The sequence below is a fragment of the Microtus oregoni genome, unplaced genomic scaffold, assembly GCF_018167655.1.
Source record: "Microtus oregoni isolate MIOR12 unplaced genomic scaffold, Mior012 000048F_ref0000485, whole genome shotgun sequence".
Taxonomy (NCBI): Eukaryota; Metazoa; Chordata; class Mammalia; order Rodentia; family Cricetidae; genus Microtus; species Microtus oregoni.
Window position 1 is genome coordinate 15896503 of NW_024543222.1, and position 20138 is coordinate 15916640.

Here is a 20138-nt window from a genome sequence, read left to right on the forward strand (position 1 = left end):
AAGGAAAATAGTTGAGAAAGCAGAGGAAAAAAAAAACCCATCTGACCCCACCCACGTCACTGTCCCTTGCAGTAGTTGTGATGACAGAGTCACCTCAGCACGCAGGAGAGACCTGGCCTCTAGTAGGTACCTACAGGTATTGGTAAATGAGTGAGTGAGCTTTCAAAGCTGCCCTCACTTGCATGGCAAGCGTTTTGTAGTAGTTATAGGAAAGGCTAACTTATTTGGCACTATCATTTACTGAGCCTCAGCCCTGGTGCTTAATCTGTTTCTAGATCGATGCTGGCTTGGTTGTTGTTATTGTTGTTTTGAGACAGGGTTTCTCTGTGTAGCCCTGGCTGTCCTGGATCTAGCTCTTGTAGACCAGGCTGACCTCGAACTCACAGAGATCGACCTGCCTCTGCCTCCCACCTCCATTGCCCGGCTGGATCTCGGCTTTCTTACTAGTAGTTTCCCGAGTGTTCGAGTGTTGGCTATGTCACCTCCTATCAAACTAATGTACATGACCCTATCATTTGGGACATGAGTGCTGCGACCGAGGAGCAGAAACTGAGAGGGGTATTCAAAAGAAAACTGGTTTTTTGCCTTTGGAAAACTTTGGTGTTGTGGCAAGAAGCCCATCGTGGCATGAGATAATTTTCCTCCCATTACTTCTCTTCACAGCTTGTCTTTAGCTTCAATGATAAGCTTTTTGGGTTACTGGTGAAGGACATTGAAGCCATGGACCCCAGCATCCTGAAGGGGGAGCCTGCGTCAGGCAAAAGGCAGAAGGTAAGCTTTATTCCTAGTCTTTTCTAGGCTCTTTCTGATGGGACTTGAGCAGCCTGGTGGGTTCCGGGCATTCTCCTGTGCACAAGCTTGTCATAGTGTGCATTCTTCCTCCGAGCTACTAGCCCAGTGGCTCTCAACCTTCCTAATGCTGCTCCTTGAGCATAGTTCCTTATGTTGCGGTGACCCCAACTATAGCATTATTTTGTTACTACTTCATAACTGTTATTTTGCTGTCGTTATGAATCATAATATCTGGTATGCAACCCCCATGTTGAGAACCACTGTGCTAAGGCCTCGCTGTTGGGTATAGCTACATTGCTACTGAAATAGAAAGTAAAGCATACCTAACTGCAGATCCACTTGTAATTTGCAGTTTTTTAAAAAGATTTATTTATTTATATGAATGCTCTGTCTGTACGTACACCTTAATGCCTGTAAAGGCATCAGATCCCATTATAGAGGGTTGTGGGCCATCGTATGGGTGCTGGGAACTGGACTCAGGACCTCTGGAAGATCAGCCAGTGTTCTTAACCACTGAGCCTTCTCTCTAGCTCCCATCATTTGTACTTTTAATCTTAGTTGAATGCAGATATTTATTATAATCAAGGAGAACATAACTGCAGACATTGCCATGTAGGAGTTGTGGAAAGTAGCCTTGAGAAAGCAAATGTAACTCAGCTGACTGGCTGAACGATTTGCTTTGCACGGAAAGACTTCCTTTCCTCCACGTGCCTAACCTTGCTTTGAGATTCCTATAGCCCACTAATTATCATCTCTCTGTGCAGATTGAAGTAGGACTGGTTGTTGGAAACAGTCAAGTTGCATTTGAAAAAGCAGAAAATTCATCGCTCAATCTTATTGGTAAGTCACAGTTTTAGGGAACTGCAAATGAAACCGATATGTCTCTGCTATTCCATGTGATTCGTGGGAAAGAGGAGGGACCCCTCCCTGAAGGCTTATCCCAGAGTCGGGGCATCTGCTGTCAGATACACTGGTGCAAGGTCCAAAGCCTTCGCCTGGAGTGCTCGGGCCACCAAACAGAATGTGAAACGCACAGGCATATTTAATTTCCTTTTCTCATAGCCATATCAAAAGTGATTTTAAAAAAATGAAACTTTTTAGTTTTGAAATTCTGAGATAATTTTAGGCTCACAAAGATTTGTAAAAGTAGCTCAGAGAATCCCTGTAGTCTTTCCCCACTTCCTCCTGGTATCAGCTGACAAGTTCACATGGATGGGTTGCTGCCCCCCAGAGCGCTGTCTTTCTGGGATTTCACCAGGTTTTCCCTTCCGGGGCCTCTCTCTGTTACAGGGTCTCATAGAGTTGTTCTGTGAGAGTCTTCCCTCCTCTGACACCTTCTCAGAGTTAGCTCTTGTGACCTTCAGCACTGCCAGCGCCTCGGCTAATTGCTGTGTTCCATGAAACACCATCCCTGTTCCTAGTGACCGAGATGAGTGCGTGCTTAAACTCCTCCCAGTGGATTCGGCTCTTGTTTACTGGCCTTACTTTGATATGCTAAAATGATGCAGTTTAATCTCCGAGAATAGCAACTCATTTAAATAATGACGTGCTAACTTGAATTTATGGTTGACATAATTATGTTTGTGTCTGTCCCAGTAGAACAGTGAAGTTTCCTATTGGCTGCACAGTTGTGTCCAAAGTTACTTAACTTCCTTTAAATGTGGGTTGTTGTTGCTGTTTTTTTTTTTTTAATCAGTAATTTACCAGTCTCTATTGCTGTTTCTCTTTTACGTTTTGTGTGTGTGTGTGGTCTCTAGGGGCCAGAGGATGGCATCAGATCCCCTGGAACTGGAGTTGCAGGTGGTTATGAGCGGTTCGGCATGAGTGCTGGGAACCGAGCTCAGGTCCCTGCTAGAGCAGTGTATGGTCTTACCTGCTGAGCCCTCACGCTGGCCCAGACATGCACTGGACCTGTAAACCTTCTGTTCTGACTGCTCGGCATGCCAGGACTGAAGGCATATGCCACCATGCCTCTATGGGTAAACACTCACTGAAATGCAACTCGCATTCTAAATTTGACTTTATTGTTATATTATTTTATAATTTGCCTTATATGGTTATGTGTGGGTATATGTGTTTGAGCACGTGTGTCATGGTACATGTATGCAGGCCAGAGGACACTTTCAAGAGCTAGTTCTTTCCTTCCACCGTGTGAGTCATGGGGCTCCAGCACAGGTTGTCTGGCCACAAGCTCCTTAATTCCCCAGTCCCCATCAGTAACCCTTAATTTGATTTTTTTCACTTACCGTGTTTCAAGGCTCTCAAATATAAAGGATCTTAATACTCACATGTATACCATTTTTATGAAGGAGTTACTGTAATTTCCAATTACTGGATATTTATGATGTGATTTACTTGTATTTTCTGTTTGTATTATTTTTGTTAAAATGTCTTATCTCAAGGCAATTCTGTAACTTTTGGACTGTGTAGGTGTTTTCATGTAACTTATGAAATGTGATTTTGTTGGAAAATGAAATTGCAGTAATTTGGCATGCAGTAGGTTTGACCACAAGAGGGCAGTAGCGTATAGGTAAAATATCTTTGATCCCCTTCTAAAGGCTAAAGGAAATCTTAAATCTGCAAAACTCCAACCAGAAAATTATTATCTACAAATTTCTTTAATGTGATATTTTCTTCCTCAACTTTATAAAATCTATGCTACCCCCTTTGTTTGCAGTGTGCTAGGGTACCTTGTTCTTTACGTCTGGAATAGGTGTGGTTCTCTTGAGCTACGTTAGGTGGCGCTCTCACATTTAAATGAAACAATTTTTATCTTTAGGAGAGAATTTCTAAGTGTAGCTTTCGCAGTCATTAAAGCCTTCAGAATGTTTTTAGATTTTTGTGTTACATGTGACAAGACGTCAAACTCATTCCACACGTGTTAGGCTGTTTGACTGTTGTAGGTAAATACATACGTCTTCCGTACACTTAGCAGCAACTGTGAGGAGTGCTCGCCCTCAGCGGCTTTCCTGGAGCTAGTGGAATTTACATCAGATGTGTGTGCCGTTCCCTTTCATCAGCTAAGTTCATTCGGTTGGATTAAAGGTTACTGAGATGGAGTTCCGTGACTGGTTCACAGACAGACCAGACTAGCGTGAGTTTAGTTGGTTTTGCAGGTTTGTTACTGACCATGAATGGAGGGCAGACAAAATAGGTAAGTCAGCCTTACCCTTCTCTCTAGAGAGATCAGCCATGCGTGGGCTGTCCACTTAACGTAACAGCCGTGTGTCAGTTCACTGAGGAGGTCCGGGGGGCATCTACCCTTTTTATACTGAACCCTGTGTTTGTTTCACAAATTTGTGTTTGTTTGACACAGGCAAAGCTAAAACCAAGGAAAATCGCCAGTCCATCATCAATCCTGACTGGAACTTTGAGAAAATGGGGATCGGCGGTCTGGATAAGGAGTTTTCTGATATTTTCCGGCGAGCATTTGCTTCTCGGGTATTCCCTCCAGAGATCGTGGAGCAGATGGGTGAGTTTCTGACCCAAGGCTGGTGTTAACTCAGAAAGCACACAGCTAACAAGGTGTGCTTCTCAGTAGTTCTGAGTTGAGTTCTCAAATCCACACAAGTGTTTCTAATTTTAACTTCTTAAAAAAAAAAAAAACAACAAAACTTAAGTTTCATGAAAAACTCTCAAAAATATTTACTCTCCTGGGGAAAATAATAGAAATAATGCTTACAGTTGCTCCCTTACGGTGTTTTATGTGGGTAGTTTTTGAAATGGTGCCTCATTCTGAAGCCCCACTGTGGGTCAGGCTTACCTGTCAACCTGTCACTATCCGTCCTTGTGGACCTGCGCGGATGCTGGCTGCTACTTCGTGCTGCAATGCCTTACGGGCCCCATCAGCACTTCCTCGCGTCTAGTAAATGGATACTTGGCAAGGTTTTTAATTAGATAAGTCTGCTCCCCAGAGACAAATGCAGGAGACACATGGGAGTTTCCGTGCCGCTTGTGAAGAAATCCGCACTGTCCTCATTTGTCACTTTTCTCCTGAAGGTTTATTTAATTTATCCCTGTGAAGCGATTCGCTTTGCCTAGTGGAAATACTGTCAGGACTGTTTTCATATCTGTATCGTTGGCTGGATTGGAATGTGAGCAGCGGAGTATCTGAGAAAGGAATTCATAATAGCTTCTTGCAGAGCGAGTGTGAAAACAGAATCCAAAGAGCTGGAGGAATACAAGCGTCCTGCCGCTCTCCCCCACTCTTTCTCTGTAAATTGCTACTGGGAGATAATAGTATATTCATCACAGTGGACGAGAGCTGCTCTCAGGCCCTGAGCTCTGGGCTGTGTTAGCCAGCCCAGCCGGCCGGCTGCGTTTCTGCCTGGTTGCTTACTCTGGTAAATTACAGGCATAACACACACCTGTTCTCTGGGTAAAGGTCGAGTTTAAAGTTGGATTAAGTCAAAATGACAGAGACCCTCATCACCTGAGTTTTATACATCTTGAAACGACAGTGACATTCTTCTTATCTGGAAAATACAAAGGCCAAACCCATTTTTTAAAAAAATGCAGTAATTCAGAAAGTTAAAAGAAATGTGGCCATTCACTGTCTCTTAAAGTTTATTTTGAGGACTAATAAATCCTTAAAGCGTTTTGATCAAGACATAGAAATTTATTTAAATATATTTTAGGTAAAAACGGAGTTCATGGGATGGTTCTAAATATTGCATGTTGTTCTTGTGACTGTTTTTACTGATTTTGTGTCTGAGGGCTGGGAGAGGGTAAGGATTCCGTGTCTTTGCTGTCTGTGAGGTCCAGCTAACAAGTAGGGAAACAGCTCCTCATGGAGGGAGCTGTACCCTGCGTGTGTTACTGTAAACGGCTCCCCAGTACCGAGGAGCCGGTTCAGGTGCTGGCGTCCTGTGTGTACCCTGCTCACGGGCGGGCGCTGCGGCTGAGCTGCAGTTAGTGCATCGAGGAGCAAACCCGGCAGCTGGTTTGTGATTCTGCCACCTCTCTGATGAAGTTCAATCGAGCAGGTTGTTACCCTTGAATCAGATCTGTGTCTGATGTGTTTCAGGCGATGTTTGTGAGCACTTGTGCTTACTGACCGAGGACCGCTGATTTGATTCTTAGTGCTACTCTGTAGAGCCTTGTTTATGGCTTTGTTTTTCCACTACACTTAAACCATTTTAAGACATAACAATAATAATAATAAGTTTTATCATTTTGAAAGCACCCCACCATGACTTTCTTTTATCAAGAAGCACATATTACCAGTTTAGTTTAAATGGCAGCCTACTGTAAAGCAGCCTTGGCTTTGAACTGATTAAAAACAAAACAACAAACAAACAAATAAAAAAAAGCAAAAAATTTTGCTGTTTTCTTTATTTTAAAGGAAAAGCCTGCGCATCTGTTTTAAGAAGGAAGCTCTACTGTTCAGGGTTGATGTCAGAGAAACAGTTATCTTCTGGGGAGACACCGTTCATTGAGGGTTTCTTTTCCTTTAAATGTTAGGGGAATTTAATAAAAAATTTCATTGCCCTCCAAGAAGAATTTGGTGACCACTTGGCTACCACTTGGCTTGGTAAAAAGTGAAAATTGCCACATAGGAATCATATATGCCCTTGATCTCTCATAAAAGGCTGAAACAATCAAACCAAATATAAATAAAATTGCATGTGTTCCTTATGGATATTCTGTGTTTTCCTCACTCTCCTAAGTAGAAATAAAATGGGTTGATTTTTTTTCACACTCTAGTTCACTAAATGGATTCAATAATGTATTTCATGGTTTTAATAGGCAGTGTATGATCAGTTAAATAATTAAAATGAGAAAATATTTAGGAAATAATAATTTATGTAGATTATTAGGTGTTTGTAAGCAGAAAAATTTATTTTAGACTTAGCAACTTGTCTTTCCTGTAAAGTCTGGAGTTACACTTACGTTGAAATATGAATGTCAATTGGATTTTTTGCATATGTGCATATATATGTATTAAGATCTCTAATTTAAAAATTGAGATGTCAGTAGTTTTCTTTGGCCATTGTGTTTATGAGACTGATGGTCATGTCTTTAGTTTGTTTATGTCTTTCATGTGGTTGTAAATCTCATGTTTCCTTTTAAAAACTGAAAATGGGAATTAGAAATGTACAGAAAATTGTGAAGGGATCTGAGATGACGAAGGGCTTCAACCAGAGACCCAGGTGAGGTAAAGCCAGAGAGGGAGTGAGCAGCGCACATGAGAACAGCCCAGCGTCCTTGACTCCAGCCTAGCGTCTCTGTCTTCAGGGACCTCCAAATACCGGGCATCTGCCTTCCTGCTTTTTAAAATGTTTGTTATAGAATTAAAACTAAGGAAATCCTTAAAGAGAAAACAAGCCACATAAAGCTCTAGAGACTGAGGGATGGGGGTTGTGTGGGAATAGAAAGGGACTCTCTTATGGCCAGCATCAGCTGAGACTCTGTTATTGTGTCTAATCAGTCTATCCCGTTTCCTTTTTTTTTCTTCTTTTTTGTCTTGTCTGTGACAATTAGGCTAACTCAAACCCAAGCGGCGTAGGTCATTCTTAGAAATGATGAAAACTAGCCTGTATTTGACACCCTTTGAACATCAGAAAGTTAGCTTGTCTCCCAGCCCCATGATAACAGATGCTTAGTCAGCAGCTCCCTTCAGTCCGGGCTCCACAGGGCAACAGGGCCACCATCCGTGTGCACAGCAGTGCGAACAGTGGAAGCTAGCCTTGGAAGGTAAGGTGCATGAGCTCAGTGGTTAATGGCTGCCCTTGAGCGTTCCCGGGTGTCCTGTTCAGACACTTACCGCACTTGCTCCTTGCGTGCAGTTTTGCGGAGGATACTCAGGGTAACTGAGTGACGAGTCACCTCACTTCTCTTTGTTGCACAGGGAGTTTCTACAAAGAAACTTCATTTTTCAGCGTCCCTGGCAATAGCCTCGAAGCTGTAAATGTTAATGCCAAAGAACAAATCCTTTTTAAGAGCACAGGAATGACGGCTGCCAGACCGCTCAGCGGCTCACAGCATCTTGGGAGAAGGTTCCCATCTCCGTGGGCAGGTGCTGTGTCTGGAGAGCTGAGGGAGGCTGTAGGGACCCAGAGTCACAGATTGACTGCGTTTCAAGGACAGGTAGCACTGGGCGTCCAGGCCATCATGCCGGGGTGAAAACCCCTTCCTAAGGACTTCTCACCCACTCTTTGAAACTGACAAGGGGTTCTTTCTGTCTCCCTTTCCCTGACCCTCCCTGGCTAAGCCTGTTTCCAACCTTCATGTTTAAGATTTCTTTTAAAATTAAAGAGGAAAGCAACTCTTCCCTGGTCTAAGCGAGCAGTTCCTCCGAATGAGAGAAGATAAGGAGCCTTTCGATCACACCCAGACATCGTGCACATGCTAAGAACAGCGCAAATAAAACAGGGGAGAGAGGGCAAGGGGTCCGGTGCATGCCGTATTTGGGAGAAAGGGAGTTCTTGCTAAGATTAACATAAACACTGACACTCTGAAAATGCATTTTCACACCCTACTCATGAGGAGAGATCGCAATTTAAATGGGGGTTAAGACATCTCTGCGAACTCAGGCTCTGTAAAGAGAGTCCTGAGGCTAAAGAGCTTATCTGAAATCTGAAAGGGGGGGGGGGGAGAAGAAGGTTTTTGACATTCGTCTTTTTTCCTTGTATTAGTCATAACTTGCTTTTCAGCTATATTTTAGGTTTTGAATGCCAGCCTGACATCTGTTCAGGTCTGCCTGTAATTTATTAGCAGAGGGAGAGCAAGCAGTTGCTCGCCATTGGGAGACGCAAGCTTCTCTTCCTGCCTTCGCGCCTGGTCTGAGGAATGCAATGATTTACTAATTCTCACTTCAGCTCAGAGGCCTTAGAAAGGTTTATTTTGTTTTGCTGTTTCTTTCTAATGAAGAAAATAGTTATGGTCATGTAACTCTCAGAGTCTCTGAAGGGGATTTAAGAGGCAGAGGGTATGCGCTTGAAACAAAACAAAACCCCTAGTATAAGGTAGCCTTTTGCACATAGAAATCCTTTCTACCTTGGGTTGATTTCCCCATGCTTGCTTTCTCTACCCCCTCCTTCCCACTTTTCTTTCTTCCTTCCCTTTCTTTTACAGCCCAGGCTTTCCTGGAAATTACTATGTAGCCCTGGCTGGCCTCACACTTTTGACCCACCTGCCTCAGCCCCCTGACTGCTGGAATGAGAGACCACAACACCTAAGGCCCCCCCGATTTTTGACTTTTAAGTTACATTTATATTTGAATAGGAATAGTGTAGTTGCATCTGTATCTCAAAGTCAGACTATACTTAAATTCATCTGGCATTTTAAAGTCTATAAACAGGCTTTTGAAAATGAAGCTTTCACATAGCAGTGCAGTTGACGGAGTACACAGTGGGTCAGAGTTCCTGTTACGGCCGGCTGATGTAGAGGCCGATAACTGGATTATTACAGAGTTGGACTCTGATCTCTGGGGATGTAGCTCAGTGGTAGAAGGGCCAGCATGTACCAGGTCCTACATTCAATCCCCAATAGCAGCAAACAGCCAAACAAATCAGCAACCAAACAACAACAACAAAACCCAAAAGCAAAAAACGGAAGTTGAAGTCTAAAATGTTGACGTGAGTATCCACCACTAAGGAAAATATCACATGAGCTGTGGTGCACAGCACTGTAAACTACAAGTGAACCCAGATGAACCAGTTTGCTCCAGATGACATACTATGTTAATAAAAATATATAAACCAAACAAATGTAGTATGAAGATCCCAAAGGACACACTGAATAGAAAGAAAATGTTCACCTCTAAGAGAAGAGGAAGAGGACCAAACGGAGACCATGTTCTTTTTTCTTCCTATTTCCCTTGTGTATTTTATTGGGAGTTTGTATATCTAATGTACAGTTTGAAAAATAAGCAAACAAATACAGCTAGCACAGGCTGTCTCGGCATAGCCCTCAACGCAGAGCTTTGGTCCGTCCTCGACTTTCACAAAGCACATAGGGTTCCGGTCTGGATTCCCTGGACCCTGGTGGCAGCATGACAGAGGGCAGACAGAAGCACCTGTCCTGCTCTACTGAACGAGACAGGGTTTCTTGCTGGGTAATAACTTCCTGCCAACTGCTCCTCCCAGTAATTCCCTCCTAGTGATGAATGTGAAGTCCTTTGTCCTCCCTCTAAACGGGTGAGCATTCAGGTCAAGGCCTTTCAGTGGGCAGCTGAAGGAGCTTGAGGGGAGAGTGGGAGAAGGGCGGCCTGGGAGAACAGAATTTCTCAAGAGCTGTGCCCCAATTTTCCTCAGTGTTCAAAGTCTCTGAATATTGAAGCAACTCCCAGTTCAATAACGCCTCTTCTGCCTTATGCACGTTTGGATTGTTAATGACAGCTAGTACTTGTGACTTGGGACACACCGTTCTAAATACTTTGCTTGTATTTTTTATATTAACTGATTTAATTCTCACAACAACCTTACGGGGCATGCACTGCATCGTTCTCATTTTATGGAGAAAGAAATTGAGGCTCAGAGAAGTAAAGTTGTTCATCCAAGACCCACAGTAAATGATAAGGGCAGATTTGAACCCAGCATGGCCTCAGCGTTCATGCCGGTGACCCCATGTTGCTCTTCTTTCATGAAAGCCCACCACGTGAGATCATATCCCGGGCTTCTTGAGCCCAGTTTGGAGGAACCTTGGCCATATCTATTTCAGCAATGGCATCATTAATCTGTTGGACCAGACAGTCATGCAGTACAGAAGCTAGCTAGCTGCCCTGTGCACTGTACGCTGCTCTTTAGTAATCTGATATGTTCAGATTGTCATGAACTGGACACACAAAGAGCCAGCAGTAGCACTGCAATGCTTAATTTAAAATGTGTGTTTTTAGCACTAGGTGTAGCATAATGCAGGAAGTGATTACTGTGCTGTGAGGAGACATCTTAAGTAAGCTGTCAAGCTGGACACAAAACATAATCAATGTCAAATGACCACTTAAAGTTAGGCAGCAGAACCTAATAGATGGTGTCAAAGCCACCACGTGATTAAGTACCAACTAAATAGTGGAGACAGAGTGAGTCGTCCAGGAACTAAGGAAATTCACTAAAGGCTTCATGGAGGAGCAAGAAGTCGAGTGAGGAGTCAGGTGGTGGTGGCGCACGCCTTTAATCCCAGCACTTGGGAGGCAGAGACAGGCGGATCTCTGTGAGTTCGAGGCCAGCCTGGTCACATCATTCTTACTGTCCTGTAATTGTTTGCGTTATACTCCTAAGACAAGGTTTCCTGACCTTTGCCCCGTGCGTACTTCTTGCTGGGTAATTCTCTGCTGTGAGGAGCCTGCCATGTGTATCACACATCATAGGATGTTTAGCAGCTTCTGTCCTCACCAGGAGTCTTTCCTGCTGTCCACCTGCGTCAGTTAAATGATGTCTCACCTGGCTGGCAGAATCATCCTGTACATGCCGAAAGGCTTCGGAGGAAAGAGCCACCCTGTCATCTGCCCTTGCACTGGTGGTACAGCCCAGCGGCCGTTGTTGGACCGGGAACCACTGTTGCCAGTCTGCGATAAGATGATATTGAGAGGCTGAGAGTAAGCAGTTAGAAATGCTTATGGCGATTTGGCATTACCAGGGTGTTTTAAATTATATTTCATAAAAATACTATAATAGATTGAAATTTTAAAGAGAAACAAACAAGTAGACCAAAGGTATTTAGATAGTTTGAAAAACATGGACATAGGTAAAGTTATTAGATAGACATAATTGACAAATGATTGTAATGAGGATCATCAGAGACTTCAGCAGTGGAGCAGTGCTAGGAAAGTTAGAACCCTAGGGCGACCGTTGCGGTTATCCTGTGTGAGGGACCGCTGGGAGGAAGCGGAGGACGGGATGGCCCGGGAGACAGCGGGTGCCGGTTGTCTAGTTGTGCTCACCGAACCTTGGCTAGCACGGCACTAAGGGATGAGAACGATGGTGAAAGTCAGGCTGACAGAACTTGGTGATTAGGCATTACAGATGACAGGCTTGAAAATGACAGTCGGGCCGGGTGAGAAGATACAGAAAATAAGGAAATCCCAAGGTTCTGCTTGTCGGGCAGTGGGAAGATGCTACGGCACATCTTCTCAACACTGAAAGGACCGGGAAGCAGAACCGGAGAAAGGCAGAATTCTGACAGTTAAATCTGGCCAGCATCTGTCAGTCAGTCTGCATGTACTTAGGAAACACCCACTGGCACTGTGTGTTTACCTGGCCTTTACTTGGCTTCCCTCCAAGGTTTTCTTATCTCTCTGCCTCCCCTTTCCCATCCCTATTGTGTCCCTTAAGATGTGTATGTAGCGGGGGTCCTCAGGAGTCTGCCTTAGGTCTCTTGGCTTTATTTGTGTTTTCCCTCAGATGGCTCGTGTCCACTTCCGTAGTGTTAACCAATACCTTCGTGCTATAACTCCTAAGCATGTGGTTTTTCTCTGTCTCAGTCTAGAGCTCAGGGTTTTCACAGACATAACCCACTGCTTGTTTCCCCATCGTGCAGTCGGTTCTAAATTAAACCCATCCGCCTGCAGCCTTCCTCTCCAGGCGCACCTCCACTTTTCAGTTGTCTGTTCCCGGAAGTGTGATAGCCCAAAGCTGGGACCTACTCTTTACCCTGCTTCTCTCCCCAGAAATGGGGTGCCACTTCCTGCCAGGCATAGACAGACCAGTGCTGCAGACGCCCACTTCTCTCTGTCCTCAGGACACCATTATCTCCTGCCTGAACTGCTCCTTGAGCGCCAGCCTTGCCCTTCTCTAATCCATTCTCCACACTGTAACCGGAGCGATTTTTTTTATAAAAAGGCAAGTCTGATCCTGTCATCCCACTGCCTCAAACTCCTTAGCAGCTCCTGTAACTCCTCTCACAGTTTACAAGCCCTGAGTGTTCTGGCAGCTGCCAAACTTTCCTGCCTCATCTGGGCCTGCGCCCTTCCCCCACGCACTGGGCTCCAGCCAGTGTGCTATTTTCAGTGCCTCTAATTTGCTGTGCTACTGTCTCTTCCCTTTGTATCTCGGGGCATGTTTTGACCATCATTTTGCTCAGTTCTGTTCATCCTTCAGGCCTCAGCCTTGATCTGACTTTTTCCAGAATGCTCTGGCTTTAGTGTGCTTCCTGTATATCCCATATGCTCCTTTATGCATTGCTACATTGCGGTATGGTTGCTTATTACATAGCCATGCATTTTCCAGAAGTGAATAAATACCAGTAGCTTGATTAATCGGGTCTAAGTGGAACGCTTACGCTCCTGCTCTGCCCTCAAGATGCTTACAGTCTCTCAGGGAACAACACTGCCGTTGTGTATCCCAGAGCAGCACATAATACACAGGGCACCCGTGAGCCAGGCTGATGAAGGCCACAGGGTAAAAAAGCACACATCCATAGGAAGAGTGATGCTAAACCCCGTCTTTCACAAGTCAGAGCAGGGAGGGTGGTTCTGGTTCTTTACTAAGTCCAAGTAGATACTCTTCAATTCATTTGTGCTCTAGGAAAGACTTCTTGGAATGGTTCCAGATGAACCTAAATTCCAGAAATAGGAAGGGGGCAAGTCTTAGGCATTGCCCAGCTGCTATTGGTTTCTTTGACAATAGCTGTTCGTATGTTTGGGTGTTAGAAGAACAGAATTCCAGGGTCATCAGCTCAGGGGTGGGGAAGGGCACAGCACTCATTGCTGTATGTTGTACACATTTGCATTTTCTGCTTTACAGGTTATAAAAGTCACATATCCTCATAAAGCTATGCTGATATGCAGAGTAAAATATAAAGTCTCCAGTGTCCCCGCCCCAGTTTCTGTCAGAAGTAGTCACTGTACTATCAGTGCATGTATTTAGACCCTTGCATGAATGTTTACACACATATGCATATTTGGCTCTAGCTACTCAGGTATAGGGTTTCCTTTCCCCTAAAATAAGATCACAACAGATACTGTTCTGTGACTTCTACTAGTGTTTCTTGGTCTTTCTTCCCATGATAAAACATGGATAGCATTTTATTTTCTTAGATAAGTAATGCTTAAAAAGATTATCTGTCTGCATGCCCTTTAGCAATAAGTTAGCCCATGATCCTCGGCAGTCAGAGGGTCCTCGAGTACAGCAGAAGGTTGGCTTAGAGTCTTCCTTTACTGCTTATCACTGTGAGACCCTGGACCTGGCAATGCTTCAGGACTTCAGTCCCCAGACGCTCTTTGCCTTGCATCCTAACCCACAGAAGCGTTTCTGGCAGACTCATTGTCAGGGTAGCATTAGCGTGAGCATTTTCTGGTGCCTTACTTATACTCCATAGGCAGCACTTGGTATAAGCAACGTTGCCAAATGTAGCTCTACAGAGGGCAAAAATGTATAGCCCAATCCCTTTAATCAGGTGTTGAGATGTTTCCTTTTCATCTTAACCTTTCCTTGCTGTTGAGAAAAGCTAACACCTAGGATTATCTTCTTAGGCTGTTTTGTAATTACCCATTCTGAATAGTGTTTGTTGATAGGTAGTCAAGGGGACACTTGGCGATCCTCTTCTGTTTGTGAACTCAAACCTGAGCTCATGTGCATTCTCTGTCACATGCCATCAGAGAGGACTGATAAGTGCTCCGCCATAAATCTTGTGAGTTCCTTGTATGTGAAATACTGACTCAGAAAAACTACAGACTCCGTAGACACAGTAGAGAGTACGGTGCCAGAGAGAGAAGTCTAAGAAAGAGTTAGCCGTGTTAGCAGTGTTGCCTGGGAGTTAGCTGCTCATTCGAAGAGTACTGCCTCGATTCAATAAGACTCTCCCAGAGTTGCATGCAGTTTGTTATTAGAGCAGTCTACCTTTGATATGCTTAGTATGCTCGTACTTTAAAAATGCCTACAAGGAACTTGGTTTCCTTTGTTTTCTAAAGAACTAGCATGGTCCTGTGAGATGCATAAAGGTGCTTGTCACCAGCCCGGTAACCTGAGTTGGATCCATGCAACCCAGCTAGTGGAAGGAGAGAACCAGCTCCTGCAAGTTTTTTCTGACCACCACGTGTGCACAGACACACAGACACACACACACTAAATAAGTGTTAAGAACCAGCATGGGCTGGATGTGATGCTAAGGGGTGTGGGGAAGAGGATTTAGAGACATCAGACAGGGATAAATCCCTTCTACTTATCACTTTACAAATATTGTGTAATTTTACTTTGAAAGAAATGATTAAGTAATGTATCAAACACTCAGATTTACTTGTGGCCTTGAGTGCTGCAGCAGCACCTTTGCTTTATAAGAAAGTCACAGTTTGAGTCCTGCTCCTACTTCAATGACTAAACAGAGGTCTGTGCATCTACACCTTAAACTTCTGTGCTATTGACATGTGTGTCTATTCTAATTTGCACATAATTTCTTTGATTTTTTATAGTGCTTTGTTTTAAAAACCTGTCTAGAACTCTGCCATGAGAAACATCTTAGAGGTCAGAGCCTTTTGCCTGTCTGTGCATAGCTGTGGCAGGACAGGCCCGTCATTGGTATGCTGCCACCCCACATGATGTGACTTCTCTTTCTGCTACCAAATTACATCACTTCCTGTGTGGTTCTTATTTAGGGACCGGTTTTGGCTGTGACGAGCTCAGAGAAAGAAATAGTCAGGACTGCCTGTATTCATCGCAGGTTCTCTGCAGCAACTCATCTTTGTCTGGCTGTAGCAGGTTGACCATGCGTGATAGAAAGTGGCTGTGGACCTCAGTTGTTGAAGATTTGTGTGCGTCATAATTGGGAAAAGCTTTAGAGAGATACTGTCCATCTTTGGGGGGAAAGACTGTAGTTTATAGTTGCAGTTCAAAGACTAGCCCCTTCACTATATTTTCTAAGAAGAAAATCATTGTTTAAAAATTGTTTTTAAAAATTGAATTGGTTTGAATTGGTATTGGAATAATTCTGTTTCTAGAAAAGTTATGAAAGAATTTGAAGAAAAGTCTGATTTGGAAGAACAGATAGAAATTTAGCGAAAGACACTGTTTAGATTCAGTGTTTCTATTGTCTTAACCAATGGTTTTAGCCTCTTGCTGGTAAACCCCTGCTTTCTGTTTTCCATTGCTGCTGGCACACTGTGGGTGGTTTTTTTCCCCCCTCAGGTAGGTTGTCACCCATCCTGCGTTATTTAATACTCCTCTCCCTTTCCATGAAGAACCCAAAAGTGGATATGTATCTGTACATACAGGTTTCAGTGCACCGGGAGCTGTATCGTTGACTCAGATCTAGACTGTTGGAATGGGGACCTCAGAGATCTCCAGTCTGGCATTTCCTTAATTGGCAAATGTATTGGCACAGAGATGGTACCCTTTGTGTTCCATGGAAGTCCGGGCTGAGAAGTGCTTCTTTTCACTTTAATTTCACACTGGAGAGCACCAGGCTCCCAGGAGACCCAGTACCTTATTTAGGCTAAAGTCACAGGTAGAGCCTAGGCTACCTGGCCCCCAGTCTGCTGCCCTGTGGGCTTTGTGACTCAGACACATAAATGATGTAAATGATCTGATTTATTGTTGGCTCTTCTTTAAATTTCAGATTTCACAACTTGATTGAGAAATTCTTGAGACGAGCCTCAGTCTCCGGGAGTTTAGGCTGATTCACAGCTGTTCTTGCCTCTGTCAGTCACTGCAGGTTCCCTGCTGGGCACAAAAGGTTTGGGGGAGAATTTTTTTTAACCTAGTCATAAAAAGCCCCTTGATTTTGCATAGATCACTTAGATCTCTGTTTCTGAAGACATTTGTAGTGTGTTCGTTACAGGTTTCAAAAGCACAGGTGACCAGAAAGAAAGAGACTATTTTTAAAAAGTGAAAACAGTTAGTATTCTTCAATGTGTCTTTCTTTAGTTTTGTTATACTTCTACATATGTTTATATGCACACAGTATTTTTCATTTTGTAACTGATTTTTCTCCTTATATAACAAGCTAACTGTTTTTTTAATAGGTAACATCCTTTATTATAAAATGCTAATGCCATCATTTATTTAACCATTCCCCTCTAATTTTTTTTTTTTCCGAGACAGGGTTTTTCCGTAGCTTTTGGTTCCTGTCCTGGAACTAGCTCTTGTAGACCAGGCTGGCCTCGAACTCCCAGAGATCCGCCTGCCTCTGCCTCCCGAGTGCTGGGATTAAAGGCGTGCGCCACCACCGCCCGGCTCCCCTCTAATTTTTTTTTGAGTTTTTCACTATTATATACCATTTATAACAAGCACCCTTGGAACTATATATTTCTGCCTAACCATAGTTCTTTTGGTTTTTCGAGACAGGATTTCTCTTTGTAACAGTTCTGGCTGTCCTGGAACTCACTTTGTGGACCAGGCTGGCTTCAGACTCACAGGGGTCCTCCTGCCTCTGCCTCCCAAGTGCTGGGATTAAAGATGTGTGCCACCACTGCCCAGCCTAACCATAGTTTTGCTTTTTGGTTTTTGTTTAGTTTTGTTTTGTTTTGTTTTTAAGATTATGTATACAATGTTCTGTCTGCATGTATGCCTGCAGGCCAGAAGAGGGCACCAGACCTCATTATAGATGGTTGTGAGCCACCATGTGTGCTGGGAATTGAACTCAGGACCTCTGGAAGAGCAGCCGGTGCGCTTAACCACTGAGCCATCTCTCCACCCTCTAACCATAGTTCTTTCAGATAAATTCCTGGAAGAGGACTTGCCGAATCAGAGAGTGTTAATAATTATACCTGGTTTTGTATATGCTGACAAAATTAGCCTTCCTTTTTGTTTATTATCATCATCATCATTATTACTGTAGGTTTTTTTTAAAAAAAGATTTATTTATTATGTATACAACAATATGCCTCCATGTATGCCCGCATACCAGAGGAGGGCGCCAGATCTCAGTACAGATGGTTGTGAGCCACCATGTGGTTGCTGGGAATTAAACTCAGGACCTCTGGAAGAGCAGCCAGTGCTCTTAACCTCTGAGCCATCTCTCCAGCCCCCTACTGTAGGTTTTTAAAGACAGAGTCTCACTCTGTAACCCAGACTCTTGTCAATCCTCCTGCTTCAGCTTCCTGAGTGCTGAGAATACAGGCTGATACCACTGTGCCAACTTTAGATTTCCTTTTTGAAGTCATAATGTCACATAGATGACAGCAGACACCAGGGAGGTGCTCTGGAAGAGGAGTAGTGACACTAAAAAAAATGTGAAGGGAAGCTGAGCAGTGTTGAGGCACTAGTGTAGTCTGAGTATTACGTTTGGGTCTTGATTTCCTTATCACTGTAGAGGGGAAGGGAGAGCCGGAATCAGAACTTGGTGGAATCGCCACCATAGGAGTGCCTCATTCCAGTGGAGTGTGAAGGCCGCGCACACAGCTAGGGAGGACTCCTCATGTGCTCATCCGCACAGCTCGACTGTCTTTGGAAGAGTTATCACACGGATGTGCTCCCAAGTAGAGAGAATCGTTCGCCTTTGGCTTTTCGCAGCATTTTAAAAGCTTGTTTCCTATCATTGTAGCTTTGGTTTTTACTATAGAGCTGCTTCTAACAGAGGCCATCTTGTGTCCCGAAGGAACTTTGCTTAGCACAGTTCTTGATTATGTGCTAGAGCAGTGGTTCTAACTTCCTAACGCGGCAGCCTTTAATGCAGTTCCTCATGTGCTGACCTCCAGCCAGAAAATGATTTCACTGCTACTCTACAGCTGTAATTTCATTACTGCTGTGAATCCGAATGTCTCTGACATGCAGGATTTCAGATATGCAACCCGCAAAGGGGTCATGACCCACAGATTGAGAACCACTGTACTAGAGACAGCAAATATCTGTGCAAGTTGAATGTGACCCCACTGCCTCTGCATGTGAAAGCAGATGCCCTACCCATTTTTCTCTTCTGAAGACCCCACTTCTTACTCCATTTCCTGTTGCTATAACGGGATACCTGAGACTGGTCCTCCTACAAAGGAAAAGGTATAAGAACTGAAAGTCCAAGATCAGACAGTTGCAACTGGCCAGGGCTTCATGCTGTGTCCTAACACAGGGAAAAGCAGAGGGACTAGCAGACACATGCAGGAGGGGACACATATAATGCCGGCCCCTGTAGCAGCTCTTAGAGTAACAAATCAGTCCCACAAAAGCGACCTTGCTCACTGCAGCTAGTTATTAGCCTACTTCCTCGAGGGAGGCATTGCTTCTTCCTAACTACTTAGTGGCTTCTTTAAATATTTTTTTAAAAATTAGTTTTATTTTACATGTTTGGGTGTTCTGCCTTCGTGTATGTTTGTATACCACACGCATGCCTGGTGTCTATATTGGATTCCTTGAAACTGAAGTCACAGATGGTTGTGACCTACCATGTGGGTGCTAGAATTCAAACTGGGGTTTTCTAGAAGAGCCATATCTCCATCCCCAAAATGTGTATTTGGTAACACTAGTTTATTTTTTGTTGTTGTTGTTTGTTTTTTGAGACAGGGTCTCTCTACATAGCCCTAGCTGTCCTGGAACTCCCTATGTACACCGGCTATTCTTGAACTCACAGAGATCAGCCTGTCTACCCAGTGCTGGGATTAATATGTGTGCCACCATACCTGGCAGCTCGGTGACCTTAAACATCCCTTCACCTCTCAACATTTTTATTTGGGGAGCTACACTTCAACATGATTTTAGAGGGCACATGCCATCTTCAAAGCTCGGCACCCACCATATTTCCTCATCTTGAGAAGTTATCCAAGTGTCTCCCATCTCTTCTGGTGTTTTGCCTATTCAGGAACATGGTATCCCTTTCTCTGGTGCACATAAGAATTTGTGAGGCTTTAAAAGGATACATGTTGTAGAAGGAGTGGCGGGCTATTTCCCACTGCCCCGCTAGCTTAACCCCTGAAATAACCACACAGAAATTGTATTAAATTACTGCCTGGCTGTTGAAATAGAAGCAGCGGGCTATGTTCCTGGCACCTGGCCGCCCGCATATCTAGATTTATCCAAAATAATTACACGGAAACTGTATTCTTTTAAACACTGCTTGGCCCATTAGTTCCAGCCTCTTATTGGCTAGCTCTTAGATATTGATCATTTCTAATAATGTGGGTAACACCACAAGCTGGTGGCTTACCAGGGAGATCTTAACCTGCGTCTGTGTCCGAGAGGGGAATCATGGCGACTGCCTGACTCGGCTTCTTTCTCCCAGCATTCTGTTCTGTCTACTCTGCCTACCTAATTTTCTGTCCTCTCAGGCCAAGCAGTTTTCTTTATTATTTAACCAATGAAAGGAACAGATAAGATACAAGACCCACCTCCATCACCTGGCCCATTAGCTCTAGCCTCTTATTGGCTAACTCTCACATCTTGATTAACCCATTTTTATTAAATCTGTGTATTAACACGTGACTGTGGCTTACCAGCAAGATTCTAACCTATGTCCGTCTCAGGCTGGAGATTCATGGTTTCTGCCTG

General features: G+C 44.0%; 1 protein-coding gene across 1 annotated transcript in view; it reads left to right on the forward strand.

Moving 5' to 3' along the window:
- Positions 1-20138, forward strand: part of Nsf (N-ethylmaleimide sensitive factor, vesicle fusing ATPase) — a 134694-nt gene that overhangs the window by 41088 nt on the left and 73468 nt on the right. Inside the window, exons 6-8 of the mRNA XM_041635920.1 lie at positions 664-771; positions 1557-1632; positions 4109-4264. Of these exons, the coding sequence (XP_041491854.1) occupies positions 664-771; positions 1557-1632; positions 4109-4264 (340 nt within the window). The remainder of the gene's footprint in view (positions 1-663; positions 772-1556; positions 1633-4108; positions 4265-20138) is intronic.